The 22,986-nt window shown below is 45.1% G+C and overlaps 1 protein-coding gene across 1 annotated transcript in view; it reads left to right on the forward strand.

Annotated features, from left to right (window-relative positions):
• szt2 (SZT2 subunit of KICSTOR complex) overlaps window positions 1-22,986 on the forward strand; it is a gene marked incomplete at its 5' end in the record, with an annotated part of 80,593 nt that overhangs the window by 12,367 nt on the left and 45,240 nt on the right. The window contains 30 exons of the mRNA XM_080536588.1: window positions 365-596; window positions 2,527-2,656; window positions 2,752-2,897; window positions 3,790-3,942; window positions 4,552-4,666; window positions 5,116-5,327; window positions 5,474-5,710; window positions 6,909-6,987; window positions 7,649-7,737; window positions 7,869-8,037; window positions 8,158-8,272; window positions 8,703-8,816; window positions 8,933-9,133; window positions 9,642-9,739; window positions 10,160-10,298; window positions 14,250-14,552; window positions 14,810-15,017; window positions 15,274-15,321; window positions 16,681-16,811; window positions 17,615-17,882; window positions 18,106-18,271; window positions 18,602-18,694; window positions 19,062-19,140; window positions 20,332-20,616; window positions 21,024-21,162; window positions 21,331-21,447; window positions 21,617-21,686; window positions 21,835-22,020; window positions 22,179-22,454; window positions 22,549-22,819. Coding sequence (XP_080392714.1) covers window positions 365-596; window positions 2,527-2,656; window positions 2,752-2,897; window positions 3,790-3,942; window positions 4,552-4,666; window positions 5,116-5,327; window positions 5,474-5,710; window positions 6,909-6,987; window positions 7,649-7,737; window positions 7,869-8,037; window positions 8,158-8,272; window positions 8,703-8,816; window positions 8,933-9,133; window positions 9,642-9,739; window positions 10,160-10,298; window positions 14,250-14,552; window positions 14,810-15,017; window positions 15,274-15,321; window positions 16,681-16,811; window positions 17,615-17,882; window positions 18,106-18,271; window positions 18,602-18,694; window positions 19,062-19,140; window positions 20,332-20,616; window positions 21,024-21,162; window positions 21,331-21,447; window positions 21,617-21,686; window positions 21,835-22,020; window positions 22,179-22,454; window positions 22,549-22,819 — 4,869 coding nt within the window. The remainder of the gene's footprint in view (window positions 1-364; window positions 597-2,526; window positions 2,657-2,751; window positions 2,898-3,789; window positions 3,943-4,551; window positions 4,667-5,115; window positions 5,328-5,473; window positions 5,711-6,908; window positions 6,988-7,648; window positions 7,738-7,868; window positions 8,038-8,157; window positions 8,273-8,702; window positions 8,817-8,932; window positions 9,134-9,641; window positions 9,740-10,159; window positions 10,299-14,249; window positions 14,553-14,809; window positions 15,018-15,273; window positions 15,322-16,680; window positions 16,812-17,614; window positions 17,883-18,105; window positions 18,272-18,601; window positions 18,695-19,061; window positions 19,141-20,331; window positions 20,617-21,023; window positions 21,163-21,330; window positions 21,448-21,616; window positions 21,687-21,834; window positions 22,021-22,178; window positions 22,455-22,548; window positions 22,820-22,986) is intronic.

Consider the following 22,986-nt stretch of genomic DNA (forward strand, 5'->3'; position numbering starts at 1 on the left):
TAATACGATGGTTAGCATCATTTTGTATATCTTTATTAATGAAGAAAATAATGACATGTGTGGAGGTCTCTTCCTGCTTATTCCTGTTTTCACTATCGTGAACGCAAGGCATTCTGGGATTTCATAAGACGGCGTGTTGTGGCTCCCTTCGGTGTCTGGTCCTTAAAAATCTCCTAAAAAAAAAATCTCCTACCCCTACATGAAAACAAGATTTGGGACACCCCTACCCTGCACGTGAACGCGCAAAACGGAGGGGTAGGCCTAAAACCCGAGGTCAAGGGGTGAAATGGGATTGGGGCCCATCATCTTCATTTGTAGAAATGCATTCATTTTCAGTGGCTGTATTTGTCCTCCTTTCCACCAGGGGGCACTCAGCTGGAGGTAAAGCTGGTGCTGCTGTGGAAGCACAACATGCGTATCGAGTACCTGGCGGTGGCCTCCTGGCCCCTGGACCTGGCCAAGCGCACCACCTGGGTGGAGGTGACCATGGAGGGCAGCTACGACATCCTGCACGACATCAGCTGCACCCTGAGGAAGCCCATCACCAGCCCCTACCGCACCTCCGTCATCCGCCGCTTCTGGAACACTCTGCAGAGGTGACCTGCTTCCTCCTGAGACATCTTCTGCCCCTCAGCACTGCGTCTCCTAAAGACACCCGCATTCCCCTCTACTGTGTCCCCTAAAAATGCCTATTGCCCCCCTTTTACTGTTTCTCTGTTTCTACCAGTGTAAAAAAAAAAACTAGGTTTAGAAGAAGGTGATAGGAGAAGGTTTTTCCTTCTATCAATGGCCCCGGGCCTGTGCTGGATTACTCTTCCTGCTACGACTGGTGGATTGATGATTAACTCGCTTAGTATTCTAATGTATTGATTGTAAGTCGCTTCGGAATAAGGCGTCTGCTAAATGCCAAAAATGTAAATGTAAATGTGACCTACTGCTGGGCTACACAGCAGGCCTAGGGACCTTCAATGATGACTAACTGTATATCTTCTCCTTTACTGTGACTGCCACAATGAGTGACAGTGTTTCCTCCAGGATTTTTCACATTAAGTGGCGGAGCGGTCCTCTTTCGCCCGCGCAGCGCGCGTGTTTTTTTTATCGCGTGCACGCGCATAAAACGCGCACTGGCACTCAAAACAAAGACGTAATTTCACCAAAAACTAGAGGGTGGCAACAATTATAATTTCTTAAATAGCGGTTAAGTCATTAAAGCCGAGCAGGTGATTTTATATAGAAGGTGATCAAATACCAATATATCCTACAGCTGCAGCGGAACATGCGGAACGCGCATTACACACACACACACACACACACATACACACACACACACACACACACACACACACACACACAGAAAGATCAATACGAAGTAGGCCTACATGAGACTACACGCACAAAACCGGCTAACGTTACTCATTAACTGTTTACACAAGTAAAATCACAGTGTGACAGTCAGATGGAGCATTCGGTAAACAACAACAGCAAGGTAATGCTATCAGTTGAGTTAAAGAAAACAAACTCTTACCTTTGAGGACACCAACATGAGCCCTGCTTACCCGTACCTCCGCCGTTCTGTTCGTGGTGATTTTAGAGGCAATAGATTATTTTTGCCCCGCGCATATTGCTATGAATAGTTCGAAGCTAGGTGCTTGCACGTTAGGTGCGAGAATGCTCGGTTAACCCATTAGCGGGAACATTATTTGTTTCACAAAATAGGCTGATTTAGTTGACCATGAACATCAGAGACATACATTACGAATGTTCATTTAAAATACTCTATACTGAGCACTGGTATAAGAACATGAACCAGAGAACAGCAGTGTTATGTACGACAGTATGTCATTGCAGCACTTTGTTGCACTTTACGACGTCACGTTCTGTACGTCCGTTAGAGCTTTACGACCTGTGTGTGTGTGTTGTCAGAAGGAATGGCACTTGACAGTAAACGGAGCTCAGTTTGTATACCTGTGTGGATCTACATTTATTAGCATAACACAAACATAATAAGCAGTAAATGCAATAACCCACAGTCGTCGCTGATGATGTTGCATTTTCGATTAGGATACGTTTACGGGATTAAAGGCACCGGCGTGTGTCCCGCTAAATTCGGACCAATCACAAAACTGTTTTGAAAGCGCGTCGCCTCGCGCCGCGCGCCTGTTGAGAGCGAGTCAGTCTCGATTGCAGTGCGAACACAAACGACAAGGTTAATTGCAACATTGTAACATATTGTAAATAACTACCCCTAAATCGTAACGAAATGTTGGTCTGGAAGCGGCCTAAATCTAGCTTCAATCTGCTTTTTTTCTGTTCTCCGGTCATAATAACTCGCTGCCTTTCTGCGCAGCCTGAATCAAAGTGGACTGTCTGAATCTATTAGTGGCGGTGGAAATTCATTCGTGGCGGCCCGCCACCAATATATAGCATATAGAGGAAACACTGAGTGATCATATGACTTAAGTTCTTGTTTGAGTAGAAATCTATTATGTATAAACAATCGATTTTTCTACTCTCTTTTGTTTGCAGTATAAACCAAACAGATCAAATGCTGGTTCACCTTCAGTCCTTCAATTCCATCCCTGAGAACTACACCATTCCTGAGAGTACCAAAAATGGAGTACCCCTTTTCTACATCCCCCCCGGATCCACCACACCAGTATGTTGCTGTAGTCCTCCTCCTAACTTTCATTCTAACTGGAGACATCGACCTCAGTTGATCTCATACACATACTGTGTTCCTCTGTTCTCCAGGTGCTCTCCCTCCAGCACAGTGGCTCCAAAGACTCCTCTCAATCCCAGTTTGCCTTATACTGGAAGCCCATCCTCTCCATGGATGCCAACTTCTGGCAGAGATGGCTGCACATGCATCGCATCGCCATCATCCTAGAGCATGACATGTAAGAGGTTTCACAACTACTCCTTCCAATGTCAATGTTTTCCAAGTGTCAATTTGAAATGTACTATTATGCTCTATTTTCCACAGAGCACCTACATTCCGAGATGTCCTTTTTTCATTCAAAGTTCAAATGAATCAAGGAAGTTCTCAATCTCATCAATATGTTTTCAGATAGCGCATAGCTAGTCATACACAGTGCCCTCCACAATTATTGGCACGCCCGGTAAAGATGAATAAAAAGTCCACCTTTTGGTGAATTATAATGTCACACTGAAACAAATGAAAACATCCAACCTTTAAAGCGAATGTATTTTAGTACATTTATTCAGAGAAAAATAAAAGTCTGTCATAAATGTTTTCGAACAAAACCACGTGTGCCACAATTATTAGCACCCATGCATTTAATACTTTATACAACCAACCTTCCTTTGCCAATAGAACAGCACTAAGTCTTCTCCTGAAACATCTAATAAGGTTGGAGAACACAGAACAAGGAATCTGAGACCATTCCCCTTTACAGAACCTCTCCAGATCATCCAGGGTCCTAGGTCATCTCTTGTGCACTCTCCTCTTCAGCTCAGCTCACAGGTTTTCAACGGGGTTTAGGTCAGAGGACTGAGATGGCCGTGGCAGAAGCTGGATTTTGTGTTCAGTGAACTATTTTTGTGTCGATTTGGACGTATGTTTTAGATCATTATCCAGCTGCAAGATCCAACGACGACCCAGTTTCCGATTTAAAATACTTATTCATTTTAAAGTACTTGGAGTGGAGTGTAGAGCCAAAACAAGAAAACATATTTTCACTGTCCCATTACTTACGCAGGCTACTCTATATCCCAGGGACCAGTCTTAATGGTTAACCAGCCGTTGCGTTGGTGGTCTTCTCTCCGCAGGCCTGTACCCAAGCACCTCCACTCTGCTGGCAGCAACGGACGCTTCAGCACCATCCAGTGTCGCATCTCCCACTCTGCCCTCACTTCACTGCTGAGAGACTGGAGTAGCTTTGTACTAGTGGAGGGCTACTCGTATGTCAAGCTCATATACAGGTGAGTAAGCTTCATGGGAAATGTAGTCCACAGTGTGGTAAGGGATGTAGGGATGTAACAATACACTCAATTTGATTGAACACTCAAGGCCGCTATCGAAGCCACCTGGCCTTCTCTAACACCTCAGCAGTGCCACAGGCTGATTGCCTCCATGCCACGCCGCATTGATGCAGTCATTCGTGCAAAAGGAGCCCAGACCAAGTATTGAGTGCATAAATGAATATACTTTTCAGAAGGTTAAAACGTTTTTTATTGGTCTTCTGTAATATTCTAATATTTTGAGATACAGGATTTTCGATTTTCATGAGATATAAGCCATAATCATCAACATTAAAACAAAAAAGGCTTGACATATTTCACTTTATGTGTAATGAATCTAGAATATATAAAAGTTTCACTTTTTGAATGAAATTACGGAAAATAATTCACTTTTCCACAATATTCTAATTTCTTGACATGCACCTCTGTATAATATGGTGATATTATACGATTCTAGCGATTAATTTTTAATCTCACCGATTTGAATCGTAAAATATTTGTATCAATAATTAACTGTATCGCGATGCATTGTTACATCCCTACTGACTTTATTGAATGTTCTGTCCACAGTGCCTCTGACCAGCCTCCCAACTCCTTCTACCTGGTGCGTCTGATCTCCAAGGCTCCCTGTATGGTGCTGCGCCTGGGGTTCCCCATCGGTACGCTGGCTCACACCAGGAACAAGGTACAACAATGGAATAAACCAGCAGAGTGAATTTGTCAGTAAAGTGGAAGGATACAGTGACACATTTTTCCCTCAGAATGGTGAATCTCAAACTATCTGTTTGTGAAGGAGTCTATTCCCTTAACACTAGAACAGCCTAGTGCCTTTTTACCTACTAAAAGAGCGTCTTTAGAATGTAAGTCTGCTATTTACACACAACGACCACTAGTTGGCCGCTTGTAAATTAGCCTGCTTCCTACACAGAAAAACAGCAAAATAGCTTTATACTAGCTTATCCCGATGTGATTTTGAAAATGTAAGCATACTGGGTGGTAGAACGCACATATCTAGGAAAAGTCATGAAAGGAGGGTCCTGAAATTTGATTGAGTGCAAAGATATAACATGTTTTTTTACTCACACTCATGGCTGTTCTAGTATTAAACGGAAGGCTTTTCCTGTCCTGTTTCAGATTGTGGAGGAGCTGCGGGAGCAGATCCTGAGACTCCGCTTCCCACACCGTGTCCAGAACAAGGAGGCCACCCCCAAGACCAAGCGGAAGATCCTGGGCCACCCGTCTCCCTCCAAATCCCCTCCTCTCCCTCTCCCTGCACCCAAGCCTGCCCTGTCTGACCGGCCCTGTGTGGTGGTCCTTAACAAGCCTCTGGAAAAGCTGCTGATCAGGTCCGTACAAAACAAGGAACCACTTAACAGATTAGTGCTTCTCTTTTAAAAAAATGTCAAGAAACGTGCCTGATGTTTCAGATCTATGTCGGTGCTTACGAGGACCTTACACACATTTGACATCTGATCCTCTGAATCTCCCGTAGGTACGAGAAGCTCCCGGCAGACTTCCACACTGCGTTCATCCTGAACATGGAGAACTTCTCCCAGCCGCCCAGCATCACGGCGCCCCTCAGCGTGGCAGCCAACCGGACGGCCTCGTCCACCCTGGCTTCGCTGTCCCGCTACTTCCTGCACCAGCGCTGGGTGTGGACGGTGCAGAGCGGCCTGGGGCCTGCCATCCCCCTGCAAGCTGTGGCCCACATCCTCTCCATGCTGTCTGAGTGAGTCCCTCTGCAGGGTATCCGCTGTGTCTTGAAAAGTATTAAAAGTTGATAAATGAATTTTGGGAAAATCAAGACCCTTAATAAGTATTAAAAAGTCTTATCACAGTTTTATGAGGTCTTGAATTGTGTAGGTATTTTTCTGCATTAGACTCTGTCCAAAGAGTTTGAGTCCTAAAAACTTTTAGTAAAAGTTCGTGAATTTATTAGTTTTATTAAAAAACAAAGATGAACCGGAAATTCTGTTGTGTGATAGTGGTCTGGTCTATTGCAAACTAAAACTGTTAAGTTAAAGGTTTTCACTGATGTAAACGGTTACAGCTGGAAGTGGCGGTGAGGTCTGGAAAAATATTGACACGGTCTTTAAAAAGTCTTAGAAAGGTATTGAAATTAACCTCAAGATTCCTGTATATACCCTGATCTGGCATGCCACAGGCACAGGGAGACTCTGTCTCAGGAGGTTACTGACAGAGATCGCCCTGTGTTCTGAAATGTTATCTAGAATCATGTGACATTAGTCAGTTAGAGGCCTGTAGCATTGCTGTTATGGATGCAGCATTGATAAGAGGTCTAGCCAAAGAATCATTTTAGCTGCCTTTCATAACTCGCATAATGGGATCCAATTTGCTTGAGCTAATTTGGGGTCACTGCAAAATGTGTCTGCCCCCGACCAACACAACCGTATCACCAATATAGGTGGGGCAGTACATGGGAGTGTTGCTAGGGAGTCGATACCAAATGACCAATGTTTGCTGCCACTCTCTGTGCCAACTACTAATTTAATCAGGGAACTGTGCATGTCTTTGATAGGGTATAAAATCAAATAGGAGAATATCTTAAACATTGTATACTGTAGATTATTGGAAAACAACATGCATTCTTACTTAATAGAAAATATATTATGAGAGCCTAAACACAAACTAAAAAACATGATTGTTAGAATCATCCTGAAATTTGTCAAATTCCACCTATTCAGTAATTCATTAACTGATGCAAATGATAATAAATGCGAGAAAAGTCGTGCCAGGTTCATTAAACAGCATTTGGAGCTTAATAAATGTTGCTTTTACTCAGAATCCAAGTTAATGAATAAGTAATGGTACACAAATAGACAGAAGTGTCTGAACACCTAAACAGAACTAACAGCTCTATTAAATGTGAAATTGTTGCCTTGAAGTGTGTTTTGATGTTTACCCAGGATTCGTCTGTCAGAGGGCTTTCATTTTGCGGCCAGCGGAGAGGGCATAGTCAACATGGTGACAGAGCTCCCAATGAAGGTAAAAACATGGAGAGGGCATAGTCACCGTGGTGACAGAGCTCCCAATCCGCCAACATGGGCACCAGGGAACAGCAAATATGTGACAGCGGCTGGTGAAACCGTGAACAAGTCGCCAACCGACAGACCGTTCAGACTTTTATTCCGAAAAATTTAAATACATTTTAAGCTTTGTTGAAAATCAGTGTGCCTACCTACCTAGGTAGTGTAGAGTAGTGGGGATTACTCACCAAATCCATTGCAATTCAATGTCTTGGCTTGACTAGGAGTGTGTCATTGATTTTCAACAACGTGAAATAATTTAACATTTTCACAATAAAAATCCAAACATTTTGATTGGTTGGTGACTTGTTCCCGGTTTCACCAGTGGCTGTCACATAATGTACTAAACATTATGCACTTAGCCAATCAACTCATGATGACGCTTTCACAGAGGTTGAATGGAAACCATTTCTTCCCAAGGTTGTGAACACTCATAATAACACCATTTACATGTACCACTCCTCCTGACTACACTGTGAACATGGTAATGTTAAAAGTATCAGGCCTCAAACATCGGTTACGATATGCCTCTACTGAGTGCAGTGTATTACTGTGCTCTATCAATGTTGGATTCAACTTACAATGTCATGACTAAATGAATTCTGATCGTTCGACTTCAGGGCATGCCATTGGCTGCGGACAGAGAGAGTCAGACTTGTATCGTCCAGTACATCCTGTTTCCCCCTCACTCCACTTCAACCAAAGACAGGTAACACTGCCTGTCTGTTTTAAAGGGGAAATAGTCTTATAGCGTACTTCTTACGTACTTCACCACTAACATTACACTGCTTTTCTGGCCATTCGATAATATCAACAGCCACGTCTCATATGGGACTGTAGTTTCTCCACAGATGATGACAATGACACAGAGGTGGAGGCCATCGACGTGGACACTGAGCTGAACCTGGTGACTGAGTGTTGGGTGGAGCCCCAGAGCGGGACCGTGTGCAGCCCTCTGGACCAACACAGGCCCTTCCACGCCCTGACCTACCAGGAGGTCCCCCAGGCGGTCAGTATAAGGATGACTGACTTAACTGCTATTCCGCTAATTTAATCCATATTACGACTGACAAAAAAGAGGTGGTTGAGTTGAGATGTGTATACGGTTGGTTGGTTACTGTACTTGTAGATTTTCCCTCGGGATTTGGCATGCATGTCCACCATGATGACGTTCCAGTACCTAAGCCAGCTGTGCCAGAACAAGGAGCAGATGTATCCAACCGGAGGGGTCAAGGGTCAAGGACGTGAGTTTCAACATGAACACAGACTAACCCCTCTACCTATCAAACCAGCAGTCTCTGAGCAATTCATGGCATCTTAATAATAATAATAATAATAATAATAATAATAACTTCGTTTGTATAGCGCTTTTCCTGCAAACGTTGCAGCTCAAAGTGCTTTAATCATTATATCATCTTAATTTAATTATTTTGTAATTTAAATGCAATATTAAAAGGATGGGTTTTTATAATCTTAATTTAATTATTTAGTAATTTAAAGGCAATATTAAAAAGATGGGTTTTTAGTCTTGACTTGAACATAATCCCAAATATTTAATGTCAAACAGGAAAACTAATTTCAGCCAAAGCCTTGATATCAATGACTTTGTATACTCTTTGTTTAATTGTGTTAAACACCCCCATGATAGATTCCTCCTTCTGTTTTTAGCTGCAGGCGAAGACCCGGCGTCTGAGGATTGTATTCACACGATCCCCTTCCAGTTCGACCTCATCGAGCTACTCCCCAAGTGCCAGCAGATTGAGATTTTCTTCCTCACTCTTAGCAGAGGTGACACTCACAATGTCCTCAACATTTTGATTTATTTCTAACATGGAATGACAAATGTGGTTTGATAATATGAGATGGTAGACAGACCGATGTGTTTGTGTTTGTTTGTATCCCAGCGGAGAACGAGGAGCTGCTCCAGGGCGCCCCCTACCTGCCCAACGAGCTCCTGCTCAGCCTCTTCCATAGTAGCCTGCAACAGGAGCTCACTGACAGGGAGATCCCTTTGGCCGAGGCCGACCATGTCACCTTCATGCATCACATCTTAGAGAGGGAACGAGATGGCCACGTTGCACCTTTCTCTCTACCTGTTATCAAAGGTAAGTAAGTCTGCTTTATAGGATTGTCTGTTCCTCTCCCATGTTACAGTAGATTATACAACAGTTAGTTCCGACCTAGTAATTTGATTGGACGAGAGGCATTCCATGAGTGCTGATATACAGTATAACAGCACTGGGACTTTTAACTATCACTCCGCCGCACAGATGTTCCACTAAATGACCGTTAATTAGACTACATGTTTGTGTTCAGGTTACTAGGCAACCGTCCATTTGAAGTTCAGTTGCGGAACTATTTTTTGTTTATTTTTATGATTAAATAAACAAACAAATCATAATCTGTTGTCGCTTATTACTGTTAACTAATAAATCGCGCTGTAGAACTGTTGTATAAAAGAAATATCACACTCGAGGTCGTGCTGTTATACTGAATATCAGCACGGCTGTGATTGTCTACGACCGAATCACAGCCGTGCTGATATTCAGTATAACACACTCCCTCTCGTGTGATATTGCTTTATTGTTGATATGTTTCCTGTGGTCTCCTCAGAGGAGAGCCTGAAGCCTCCTGACAGGCAGGACACGCTGATGTCCTTCCACACCGTCGGGAGCAGTAAGGAGGTGACAGGTTCCACCAGCACCCTCCAGGTAATCCTCTATACCACCAGTACCCTTCAGGTAATCCTCTATACCACCAGTACCCTTCAGGTAAATCCTCTATACCTTCTTTCCTACAAATAGAGGGTTCAAATAAATGGGGGTAGTGGTGGTCTAGTGGATAGTGAGTTGGACTTGTAATCGGAAGGTTGTGAGTTCAAATCCCGCCTGAAACCACACCACTACTAGTGTGCCCTTGAGTAAGGCACTTAGCCCTCAGTTACTCCAGGGGGAATGTCCCTGTAATTCGTAATTGTAAGTCGCTTTTAATAGAGCTGTTAGTTCTGTTTAGGTGTTCAGTCGCTCTGCTAAATGGCAAAATAAAATAAATAAATCCTGGTGCAATTTTTGGGTAACACATCTGTGTGTCCCCCTCAGTCATGGCCAGTGTGTGTCTCTCCTCTCTGGCAGAGTTTCAGCAACGCAGACCTGGTGGATGAAGAGGCAGTCCCAGGGGAGAGGGACTGTTCTACCCCCCAGTGGAAGTGTTACGCCAAGTACATCAGCTCCCAGCAGATCCTCCTCACTTTCCTCCCTGCCACCTTCACAGGTACTTACACCCCCCCTCAGGCCCTGGCTCTAGTCACTGCTTTTAACTGTGGTCTGGATATGCTCTAGTGCAGCGGTTCCCAACCTATGGGCCGCGGCCCTCTGGTGGTCCGCGAGAGTACTGCAAGTGGGCCGCCAAATCATGGGCAAAAAAAATAATTATTGACGTTTTTTTGTTACAAAAACGTTTTAATTTTAAAAAGATAAAAAATCTTGGATTGAACAGCCTTGATCGTATTGTGTGTGGTGTGTGCCGATATTTCCATCCGAAAAGAAGAAGTCAGCTCGCTTCTTGATTGGCTACATTCCATCCCCGTCACAATCGGACTCGCGAACAGGGTTGCCAGATGGGATCAACATTTTCCACCCTAACCACAGTCCAATACCGCTAATTCCACCAAAAAACCCCCGAGCCCATCTGGCAACCCTAGTCGGGAGTAGGGTTGGGTACCGTTTAGTTTTATTCGATACCGGTGCCAAATCGGTACTTTAAAAACGGTACCGGTACCGAAACGGTACTTAAATCGTTACTTTTGATTAAAAAAATAAATCTATATAGAAATCCAGGATTTTTCACATCAGTGGTCACTGACGCGATTTTCCGAGTGCACGCCATTAATGCAGAGCGGCGATGTTTTATATAAGGTGATCAAATACCAACATATCCTGATGCTACAGCTGCAGCAGAACATGGGGAACTACAGCACTGAACATAGGTTACCGTATAATATACATGTGACTGACAGATCCGCCCAAGACACACAGACACACCCACACACCCACACAGTGAAAGATAATCAGCTCATTGAATATGAAGTACACAAGAGTACACACAGAACGGGGAACGCGCATACAGCACTGAACAACATCCGTAGAATATAAACTTGTGACTGATAGTCACATACACACACACACACACACACACACTGAAAGATTATCAGCTCATCAATATGAAGTAGGCCTACATGAGAGTACACGCACAAAACGGGCTAATTAACTGTTTACACAAGTAAAATCACAGTGTGACAGTCAGATGAAGCATTCGGTAAACAATCAACAGCTGCATCAGCTGAGTTAAAGAAAACCAACTTTTACCTTTGATGACACCGACATGAGCCCTGTTTTCCCATACCTCCGCCGTTCTGTTCGTGATGATTTTAGATTATTTTTGCGCCGCGCATATTGCCCTGTAATTAGACCATGCGACCACAGCTTCCGTGTGTCTCTTATTGTCCAAATGTTCCCTGAATTTTCGCTGCATGTTTTTCCAGCATGTAAATCCGTTGTCAATAAAAATTCGACTCCAATTCTTTCCCCCTGCCAATAAAACGTTGTTAAAGTGATGGAGAGACACAAAGGAGAGGGATTTCCTGAAATCCATATTTCCCGCTAAATTCAGACCAATCACAAAACTGTTTTGCAAGCGCGTTGCCTCTCACTTGTTGAGAGCGATTCAGTCTCGGATTACATGAACTGAGTGGAATTTTAACAGGCGATGTCACGTGCGGTTGCATGTAACGTCCGTTTCGGACACCAGGGGGCGACAGAGGAACCGAAACGAGGCACCGAAATCTCTGTTGCAATTCGGTTCGGTAGGTATCGAATGTAAAGTAACCGGTACCATACCGGTACCGGTTTTCGGTACCCAACCCTAGTCGGGAGTCGGGAGTTGCCCATACACATAAGGATGTTTGGTCGTAAATATTGAACACATACAACATTTACGATCTTGGTATTTCTCCCAAATTTCGTTGTTTGGTACCTGTACTATAGCAATGACAATAAAGACCATTCATTCATTCATTCATTCATTCATTCATTTGATCACCTGCTATATAAAACATCGCCACTCGGCTTTAATGGTTTAACCGCTATTATTTTTTTTATTTTTTTGCCACGCTCCCTCTAGTTTTTGGTGAAATTACGTCGTTGTGTTGAGCGCTCGTGCGCGTTTCATGCGCGTGCACGTGAAAAGAATTGTGCCTAGGCCTGAGTGGGCCGCGAATACTGTAGAGATTTGTAAAGTGGGCCGTGAGTCCAAAAAGGTTGGGAACTGCTGCTCTAGTGCAGTGTTTCCTCCAGGAATTTTGACATTGGTGGCGGATAGCCCTGACCGTGCGCGCAGCGCGCGCGTTTTTTTTCTCCCCGCGTGCACGCGCATGAAACGCGCACGCGCGCTCAAAACAACGACCTAATTTCAGCCGAAACTAGAGGATGGCCAAAAATAAATAAATGAATATACAGAATATAAACTTGTGACTGACAGTCACATACACACACACAAAGATCATCAGCTATAATATAATACGAAGTAGGCCTACATGAGCACAAAAGCGGCTAACGTTACTGATTAACTGTTTACTGTAGTGCAGAGAGATGGTAGTCGTAGGCGGCGTATCAAATGACAAAGCTAAACGTTTAATGAAGGACATGAACGATTGTCAACAACACACTCAAGCAGTAAATAGAACAGTCTAAACAACTTGGCTACTACGCACTCAACTGCGGACGGAACAATACTCTCAACCTATAGTTCCGTGCGTGAATTATGTCAACCCACCACATTACAGAAGTAAAATCACAGTCAGATGGAGCATTCGGTAAACAGCTGAGTATCAGCTGAGTTAAAGAAAACAAACTCTTACCTTTGATGACACCCACATGAGCCCTGTTTTACCGTACTTCTCCCGTGTGTCTCTGAAGGTCCAAATGTTCCCTGAATTTTAGCTGCATGTTTTTCCAGCATGTAATTCCGTTGTCAATAAAAAAATCGTCTCCCCTTCTTTTCCCCTTGACAATACTGTGTCGTTGCTAAAGTGACGGCACATAAGAATAGTTTTTTGACTTGCTAATGTCTGCTGATACACCAACACAGCTAGCCGATGCTGATGGCTCTCCCGCTGTAGTTGTAGTTGTAGCTGGTGGTGGTGGTACCCCGCCATAAACGCTGTTAGCTGATCCACCACCTAGCTTCTTTGGTCCTGCCAGCCATGCAGTTTCGGGTCGCTCATAGCCACTGCTAGCTTCAGCAATGTTTGAAGTGTCTGGGACATCTTTTTTCTTGAAAAATCCATCCATCTGTCGCTGTTTTCGTTTAATTTTTCGAAGAAGCTCTCTGGACTGCAGCTGCTCCCGCGTTAGCATTAGCATCCATCTTTTCTTCTCCCTTCTCACCGTCACGAGCTCAAATTACACTTGTCGGCCGATCTAACTCTTAACACTCACTTACAGGACTTCTGACACCATGTCGTGTTATTCTATTAAACATACACGTGAGTCCTTCTGTATTTCAATGTAAGTGTCTTTATTTTAACTCGCTCTGTAAGCTCTACAATACCGGTCTCTTGTTGTCTCGTCGTAACCTGCCCACCTGACCTGGGGGGTATTCCATCAACATCGCTAAAAGAAAATCCAGGTTTAGTCTGACAAGTCTCGCGAGAGTTCCTAAAAACATCCAGGCATATTCTGACAAGTCTCGCGAGAGTTATCCAAAATAAGCCAGGATTTTCCTTTAGCGACGTTGATGGAATACCCCCCTGATGTCACTACGGTGGCCTGTACACAATAACAATAATACCACAGTTCACATTTAGACCAATCAGGAGCCCTTGTGTCACGTCGTCAACTGAATGTTTAATGTCATTAATCTGATTTTGGATCAGCGGTTAGAGAGAGATGGGCGTGGATTTAGGTGCACTTTTAGTCAACATCCATTATAGCGCTGATCTAGGATCAGATATATTTTAATCAGCTAAAATGTTCACTTTTTTTTAGAACTTTTTTTGTTTTGTTTTGTGGACTGAATCAATTAGTGGCGGAGGAAATTCATTCGTGGCGGCCCACCACCAATAAATGCATATAGAGGAAACACTGTAGTGGTATGGTTTTGTTCCTTGCGTAAATATATTTCCTGTTGGTTATATCAAGAGAATGGTATTTATTTTTGCTGCAGATGTGCAGTTATTAATGTCCGCTGGGCTGGAGACAGAGCCTCGAAGCGGCACGCAAGATGACGAGGACGCCCTCACTCCCAGCAACAAACCTCACTCTGGCTCCACCAACGGTTTGGACAGGTCTGAGTCTGTGCTGGAGGGTGGTGTAAGCGGGCTGAAGAAAAGCTCCAGCGTCGGGCCCCTGGTCTCTAGAACGCCCCTGCTCTCCCCTGGGTCAGGAAGGACTGCCGAGAGCTCCTCTGTGGAGCAGGAGAGCTGGGAGAACCGGGTCTCTGAGCCAAGCAGCGGAACCCCAGGTGTCGGTAGGGGAGCCCAATGTTTCAGAAATGCTTCTAATCCTAGCATACTGCACCATTATTTTTACATGATGTGCCATTGTATTATTTCAAGGTATAAATTGAAATCCTGAGTAAAAACCAGATGAACTGATTCAAATATAAGGATCATAGAGAACAGACCGCAGTGAAACATACAGATTCAGGCTCTGTCGGACCCGTACTTCATCCGTCGCTACCTCCTCCTCACCAACTTCCTTTATCCCTCTCTCTGTCCATTCTAGGTGTGGAGGAGAGAGATGGAGTGCAGTTTTCGGAGCCCCAGAAGAGGGACTGTCACATCACGTTCAGCCGGCAGGTGTCCCAGCAGAGCTCCGGCGATCTCTCCCACCAACGATGTCCCGTTTACGTCTACAACTGCTCTCTGGACTCCTTGAAGGAACAGCTGGTCCATCCCAACTCGAACCGCCAGCCGCGGGACATCTTCTATAGGTACCTACACTGATTGTATACTGATTGCGAAGGGAGGGGGTAAAGGTGGGTCGCATTCCAAGGCTCCATGTATGCAGCACTTGTCATCATTTTAATCACCTTTTACCATCCATCATATGTTGATTGATTGACTCTTGAATCCTCTCAAAAGTCATTACCCGTCTCTCTCAGGGATTGGCTTGCAAGGTCATTGTGGTCGAGCCCCCCCATGATGCTAACGTGTTCATCTCTGATTGTTTTCCTTGGGTGAGAATAGACCTCAAGACGCTGACTCCTGGGAGATGTATCAGCAGATGAAGTTCAGGTAGCACTGCTTGCTGCTTTCTGCTGCTCTACCAGCCCTCCTCCCTCCTCCGGTGTAGAGCTGCTGGTGGTTTCAGGGGAGGGGCCCTAGAGCGGCCGAGGTCATGCCGAGGTCATGCTGAGGTCATGCTCTTCTGCAGTCCAAGTTGCTTCTCTGTAACTGGGGTTGAGGAACTCCCTTTGCTCTCTCACTCACTCCAGGCTTGTGTTGCTATGGGAGGTATCTGACTCCAGAGAAGACAGGTGCCTAATGGACAGTTTGACGGAATATATATATATATTTTAAAAAGCTTGAGGGCGTGGCTCCATAAATCAAAAGCCGACATGTTTGGTTGATGAACATGGAACACATGTAAAATCCAAAGATTAGCTATAATACAAGTCAATTTCACAACATTTTGGGAAGGTTAATCTGGAGACCACAGTTCCTTTCCAAACATGGCTCTGTTTGTGGAGCTCATAGCTTCTTGTATGAGGCTGTCTTCTCTGCAGTCAGATACTGATGGGTGTAATAGCATCCATCTGCATTTTTTCGTGGGACCTATGAACAAAAAAAATCTAACTCTACAAACTGATGATATTGAACTGATTGCATGTTCCAGTAAACAGTACTTTGTTCTTAGCTGCCATCATTTGTTTCAGATGCACATGTTGCAACCTTTAGCAGACCCTATTCTGGTTGTAGTGTTATGGACATTTCTCCTTTTTTACTTATGATAAAGAAATCAATGTCGTATGTAAGAATTGCACATGTGCTGTGTATTTTGTGTATAATGGCAGACTGATTCTCTATCTATCTATCTATCTATCTATCTATCTATCTATCTATCTATTTCCAGCGTCTTTGAGCCTCGGAAAAGCGCTATATACATTTAATGAATTATTATTATTAGTATTATTATCTTTGCTCAGAGGAACGTTATTGTATTACTGGCAAAAAAAAAAACTATCCATTTTCTGAACTGCTTATGTTTCGCCCTAAAATGCATGCCTTGGAGCTTTAATGTCCCTCACAACATGCCTGTTGTGAAGTGTCCCTCCGTCAGGATAATACAATTCACCTGCACCCTCCTACATGCATAGTGAAGCATTTACATGGAATTGTGTTGTGACAGTGTGTTTTTTTGTGTGTGTTTTACTCAAAGAGATATGAGATACTATGATGTCTTACATGAGATGTCTGCATGTTAATCAAGGGAAAAGGGGCTTAAACCTCATTAAATCGATGCTTTTCCTCCCTATGGATTGTAATGGTTCCTACAGATCACCAATGGGGGCTTCTTGGTTTTTACGCTCTCCCCTTCCTCTCTAACGGCAGGTCGGGTGTGTGTGTGTCCGATGTGTCTTCCGTCCCCTGTAGGTCTCTCTCCCAGAAGCGCAGCAGCACCACCTCCTCCTGGACAGACCTGATGGCGCAGCCTCACAAACACAAGGAGCTGGCCAGCTACTGCAGCCTCCTCCAGGAGCACTACCACCAGAGCTATGTCAAAGGTGACCGCTTCAGCTGGCTAGCGTTTACCTCGGACCGTCCCTCGTCCTCGTAACAAACACTCTTAAATAAACTCCTCGGGGAAACGGGATCTCTAGGACACCAATTATAATTGACTTCTTGCTTTATACCACCGGGAGGGAAGCGAGATTGCAAGTTGCTGTGGAAAGCAGATGGGCCGGATGGCCTTTTATTGACCACAGTATATATACCACAGCAGCTGATACCCCCCTTCTGTCTTACAGTATAAAAACTTTTGTTACCACACATCTCCCAGGCCCTGAGACAGTGCCGCTAGCGCATGCTAGGCTTTAAACAAGACAGCCCCATCTCTCACCTAGTAGCATCCCGCTGACTGCAAAATCAATTAAAGCAGTCTTTAAGCTGTCATCTCAGGATTGCCTTTTCTGTTCCGTGGCAGAAGCATCTGTAAATGTCAGTCAGGAGATGAACTAGACGGCTTTTGCCGAGAGAAAATATCCACTTCCCCCAGACAAGCTGATGGATTTACATTAATGCACATTTTAGGTGCTGTCATGCAGATAGAGTCAAGGCAGCAGCTTTTCCTTTCACTGTTGTGTGAGGTGAGCTGTTTCTTGTACACCCTGTACTGAAATGCATTGTTAAAAAAACAGTTTTCTCAAGGTACATTTTGCTCTTATTTGATCTCTTAGCTCTTATTATTTTGTCTGGCGATTATTTTAGGAGTTAAGATACGTGTGTTAATGTGCTATATTTGACGGGAACTGAAAGGCGAATAAACCAAACGATGACTCACTTCCTGGTCGTGTGCTCTGGCCCTCAGGCGTATACCGGAGCCTGCAGCAGTCCTGCAGCATCAGCTCCCAGGACGTCCTGACCTCCATGGACTACTGCGAGGAGTCTCTCCAGGAGATCGACATCACTTCCTTCCTGCAGACCCTCTGCGGCCACATCCGGGTCTTCCGGGAGCGGCACGAGCCGACGGGCGGGGACGGGGTCAGAGGCCACGCTAACGCCTCCGCTACGTTCCTTATCGGGGAGGCGGAAGAAGAGGGGCCAGCGGAGAGGGGCCCCTTGGCCTCCTCATCCAGGTGGGACCTCTAGACTGATCATAGATCAGATCATATAGACTGATCCACAGGGACATAGAATCAAGAGGTTCTCCTCTGATCTGGATCCAGAGCTTTCAAATAACACATTCAGAGTTAGATTATTGTAGGAGACCCGTTAAGTTTGTCATGTGTGTGTTTTTTGTTTGATGATTGACCTTGGTTGGATGTTGCTTTGAGTAACTATCGTCTAATGTCTTGGCAGTATTGAGATGGAGGACAACAGTGAAGCTGAGGCCAGAGGGAGGGCCTCTGCCCCGACATCCCCACTGGATGAACCCAAGACCTCCAGAATCCCAGAGTTCCCTCTGTCACTCCTCCAATTGCAGCAGAAGTGTGAGGTGTACCCTGATCTGCACAAAATCATACAGGTAAGGGGCGCTTAGGTGGCGTAGCGGGTTAAGCGTTGACCATGTAACCGCAGGGTCCCCGGTTCGATTCCAGCCTGCATGTCATCCCTCCTCTCTCTCTCACCCATCCTTCCTGTCTAAATCTCTACTGTATCTGTCAATAAAATAAAATAAAATATGAGTGGGACTGCCCCACTCAGAAAAAAATATATAGATAAATAATCATACAGGTAATATCCAGTGCATGGAGGAAATAGATTAGAGTTAGGTCGTGGACATTTCCAGATGGTTCAATATAGATATTTTTACATTACAGTTTCAAATGTGTTTCCCAATTCCTGTATTCTACAGGACAAATTCATGGAGATTGGTGCTCAGTATTTCAAGACGGTGCCTTCCAATCCCCATTACTTCTTCTACTGCCCTCCATCACCAAAGAAAGAGGTGAGTTGAAAGCGGGGGATGGACTGAGACAACAAAAACGCTTTCATCCAGCCGCGGGGGGGTTGGGGGGAGGGGGACTGAGCGTGCAGATCGCGAACGCTGACCGGCAGCCCACAGATGGACCGGCCCATACCATACCCACAGCCCACAGATGGACCGGCCCATACCATACCCACAGCCCACAGATCATCCGGCCCATACCATACCCACAGCCCACAGATCATGTCGCTCGCCGGCCCCACAGATCCACCTGCCCCACCATGTCTTCCGGGCCTCCAGGTGGCCAGTCCACTCCTGGTTGAAAGCAGCTGTGTGTTTGCCATTGTGCCCAGCCCATGTGAACGCCTGGTGTGTTCCCTCTCCTCAGGAGGACTCTGACGGAGAAGAGGAGGAGGAGGCGAGGAGACTCAGTGAAGAGGTGGTGTCAGAGCCAGCTACTGAAGATGGTGAGAGATCCTCTGGTGTTAACTAGCTTAGTACCCAAATCCATCTATGTGCTCACTAGTTTACATCCTAATCCTAACCCTAACTAGGGCTGTACGATATAATCGTTTCAGCATCGTCATTGCGACGTGTGCATGTGCGATAGTCACATTGCAGGACTTGCGATGTCAAGTAAGGCAAATTAACTCAAACATGTCATGCTACATCTTTTTTTGCTGCTTGATGCAAAAGGAATTGACATATGGATGTTACGTGCCTGTTACTTGCTGCTTTCAGTTCTAGTAGATCTAGTAGTTCCAGGGAACAACCAGGGAAATGCCGACATGTGTTAAAGGGAGCAAGACGCGAATCTACCGGCATTTAGCTCATGAGTGAACGGCGAAAATGTCACATCGCCATAATATATATATATTTTTATGCTTGTAAATAAAAGTTCTATGATGCATTGAAATGACATTAAACTAAGATAATAAGATGGTTATCATAATTTTTCTAATCTTTATTAATAAGTTATTACAGAAACAGTAAGTGACATTTTCCAAGAGCGAAATCTGTGGTATTTAAAAATGGCTCCTATAATCTCCAGGATCTCTTCTAGACACCACCCTTCTTCTTCATTCATAAATGAGCCCCCTTATTTTAGGATAAGCAACATGAATGATGAATATCAAGATCATTGACTTTAGTCTGGATTGATAGAAGAGTATTTTATGAATACAGTGGTGTCATGGTGAGTTAACCAGTGTATTAAACTACCTAATTTCCCTCTCCAAAATCACTTCAGAAGAGTAGTCACAGCGCCAATTGTATAACATTCAAGTTCAAGAAAGCATAGTTCACTCTCAAAAATGTCTTCAGAGTAAAAAGTCATTTTCAGCTTTTTAAAATTATTATTTTTTATTTTCTATGCAGATGCACCCCCCTACAAAATCACCCCAATCGTTCTAGAATGATTGCAGAATTTCCATTTTTTTTGCAATGTCATCTTTTTTCCAATAATCGTGCAGCCCTAACCATAACCCATGTGTACATTGAACAATAGTATGTTATATATTACCCTCTGGGCAACCACGTTAAAACAAATTAAGTATTCATATTGTTATCCACTACAATATCTCTATTTTAAAGGTCTGCCAATACTATGGCCATGTATTTCAAAATACTTGAAAATCGTGTCATCGTCACATTCACAGAGAACGTGTCCGGCTGCTGCATAGTGACGGAGAGTGACACGGACCTGGAGGTGGAGTACCTGGAACGTGTCGGCAGGAAGTCCTTCGGCGAGGACGAGTCCCTGTCCGACTCCAACACCGTCAACCAGGACGAGGACTCGTTCAGCATCCTGGACGGCGACTCTCTGCTGGAGCCTGAGGGGCCGCAGCCAGAGATGCCCCCTCTCTTCGTCCACCTCACCTGCTCTGTGAAGATGAAGAGCTGCCACGGCTCCATGCCCATGGAGACGCTACCCACCTGTCTGGGTGAGCACCCCTGTCTCCCCTCTGCACCCCCCTTACACCCCCCACCCCCCCACACCCCTGTGCCAAATATAGGAAGTGTGAATAGAATGAAGATCATAGAATGACATCAAATGCTCTGTTTTAGTTGTTGTGCTGACACCTCGTGAGCTTAGAATTCTAAGGTTCTATCTCCGTTTAGGGTAGTTCAGAGATATTGAGCTTCAACGTTTTTACATTCCATTATGTTTTGTGAGATGGAACCTTTGTATTTTATGAATTAGTAACTCAAAAATGTCAACATTTTAAAAATAACACCACACAGGCATTAATAAACACCTAATGGATCAGATTATGTAAAAAACTAAATTTGGACAAAAATGGAGATAGAACCATATAATTCTAACGTCACGACCTGTGTGTAATTCCAGGAGAGGTAATCACCTGTCTGGAGAATGCCGAGGCCCTCCAGGCTGTGGATCTGAACGAGCTGTCTGTCACACTGGACATCTTCGTCTTGACGTTGCCCCTGGAGTTTGAGGTCCTGGCCTCGGACTTTCGCCACAACAGGTGAGTGTGAATGTGAACAGTCCTGATCAATGTTTTGGTTTGGAATTATGGTGCTGCAATACAAAGCATTTATACAGTATATAACACACATGCTCCAATTCATTTACATTTTCCAGTACATTCAGTAGTGGAGTGGTATTCATACGAAATGAACAACATTCTTCTCAGGTACCCATCTGAAAGCAGCGTGTCACTTAACCGTTCTCCAGGGCAGCCCTCTTCGTATCGCTCAGATGACGAGCTAATGGGCAATTTGGACAGCCTGAGGGGGGTCGGTGTTGATGGGTGAGTGGGAAGGACGGGGGCCATCCATCTTGGGTCGGGATACATGTGTTTCGTGAAAGCATTTTGACACGGCCTTGGCCGGCGATGATGAAATCTGTCAGGCTGCCGGCCGTCAAAGGGTGATCGATCCCCTCTAAGCTCAGTTCTTTACTGCTTTATCGGAACACAGGGTTTCAGGGGATCCCTTGGCCAAACTCCCGATCCCGCACAAGTTAGCAGTTTTAGCCACCATGGATGAGGTGAGATTTTTCTCTTCTTCTGGTCTAATAATCTCATACACTCTCATATTTCGTTTGGTTTAGACAATAGAACAAGTAATTCATTCCTACTTAACTGAGCTAGACGTCCACGTCCCGTTCACTCTGCTCCGCTTCCCCCCCGCCTTAGTTCCGCTGGCTCCTGGAGGATGAGATTGTGTCGGCCCTGCGTCACTCTCGGATCATCAACTCCTTCACTCTGCAGAAGGTTGCGGACCACGTGTTCTGCTCCAGCGGGCGGCCGTGCTGCCACTGCGAGGTGGTGCCCCTGCAGTTCGTCTTCGGCCCGGAGCAGTCCCTGGAGAAGTTCAGAGAGGTAAGGGCATCCAAGAGGGCAATTATATTATTATTATTATACATTTTCTTTAGGTGGAAGATTAATGTCTATGCTTCTTTCTTGTGGGGGTCAGTATTCATCCGTTTTTTGCGATAAAAAACAGCCTGTTTTAACAGCCTGTTTTAACACCCCCGCAGGAGTTCCGGAGGATGTCTTTCTCAGGTTACTTGCTCAACGGGGAACAAGACAACTTCCACTACATGTCTCTCAGTCGGCTGCACCCGACGAGGATCCAGGCTGCCAAGAGGCTGTCTGAGAGCACGACCAACCCGGAGCAGACCGGCAGGGCCTCTCAACAAACCAATCACTGCGCTGAGGTGGACGACAGTGCGAGGGCTCCGTCCAATCCCTGCACACCTGGGAAAGGGCAGGACGTCGAAGCAGAGGTGGAAAGGGTGGAGCCAGACAGTGAGGTTTGTCGAGATACTTTGTCTGGCAATGTCATTCTTTTTCTGGTCTCTAAATGAATGCATTTGTTATCCTTATTGCCCTGTCTTGTCTTTTCAGGAGCAGGGGGAGGAAAGGAAGGCCGTTGTCGGGGCTACTGAGGCTGGGAGTGACCCCGCCACGGAGCCCAGTGACCCGGCCAGGCTCACCCGGGCGGAGGCAGAGGAGGTCCGACCTCAGAGCTCAGTCAGCACCACGGGGGACAGAGGCCAGCCCGTCACCCCACACCTGCAGCCCAGTAGCAGCACAGACCGTTCCTCCGAACAGACCTCACCCCCGAAGACCCCCTCCGCTGTCAGCCTGGCCGAGTCTGTGCAGTCTGTCACCCCCAGTGAGTTGACCTGTCTGCTACCACACTGGAGGTGTACGCACTTATCCATACATCTGCACTTTGTGACGTTCGAATTATAAGGTTCTATCTCCATTTTTGTCACCATTTGTTTTTTTTTACATAATCTGATCCATTAGGTGTTTATTAATGCCTGTGTGGTGTTATTT

This window comes from Nansenia antarctica, assembly GCF_963989245.1.
Source record: "Nansenia antarctica genome assembly, chromosome: 7".
In the NCBI taxonomy this organism is placed as follows: Eukaryota; Metazoa; Chordata; class Actinopteri; order Argentiniformes; family Microstomatidae; genus Nansenia; species Nansenia antarctica.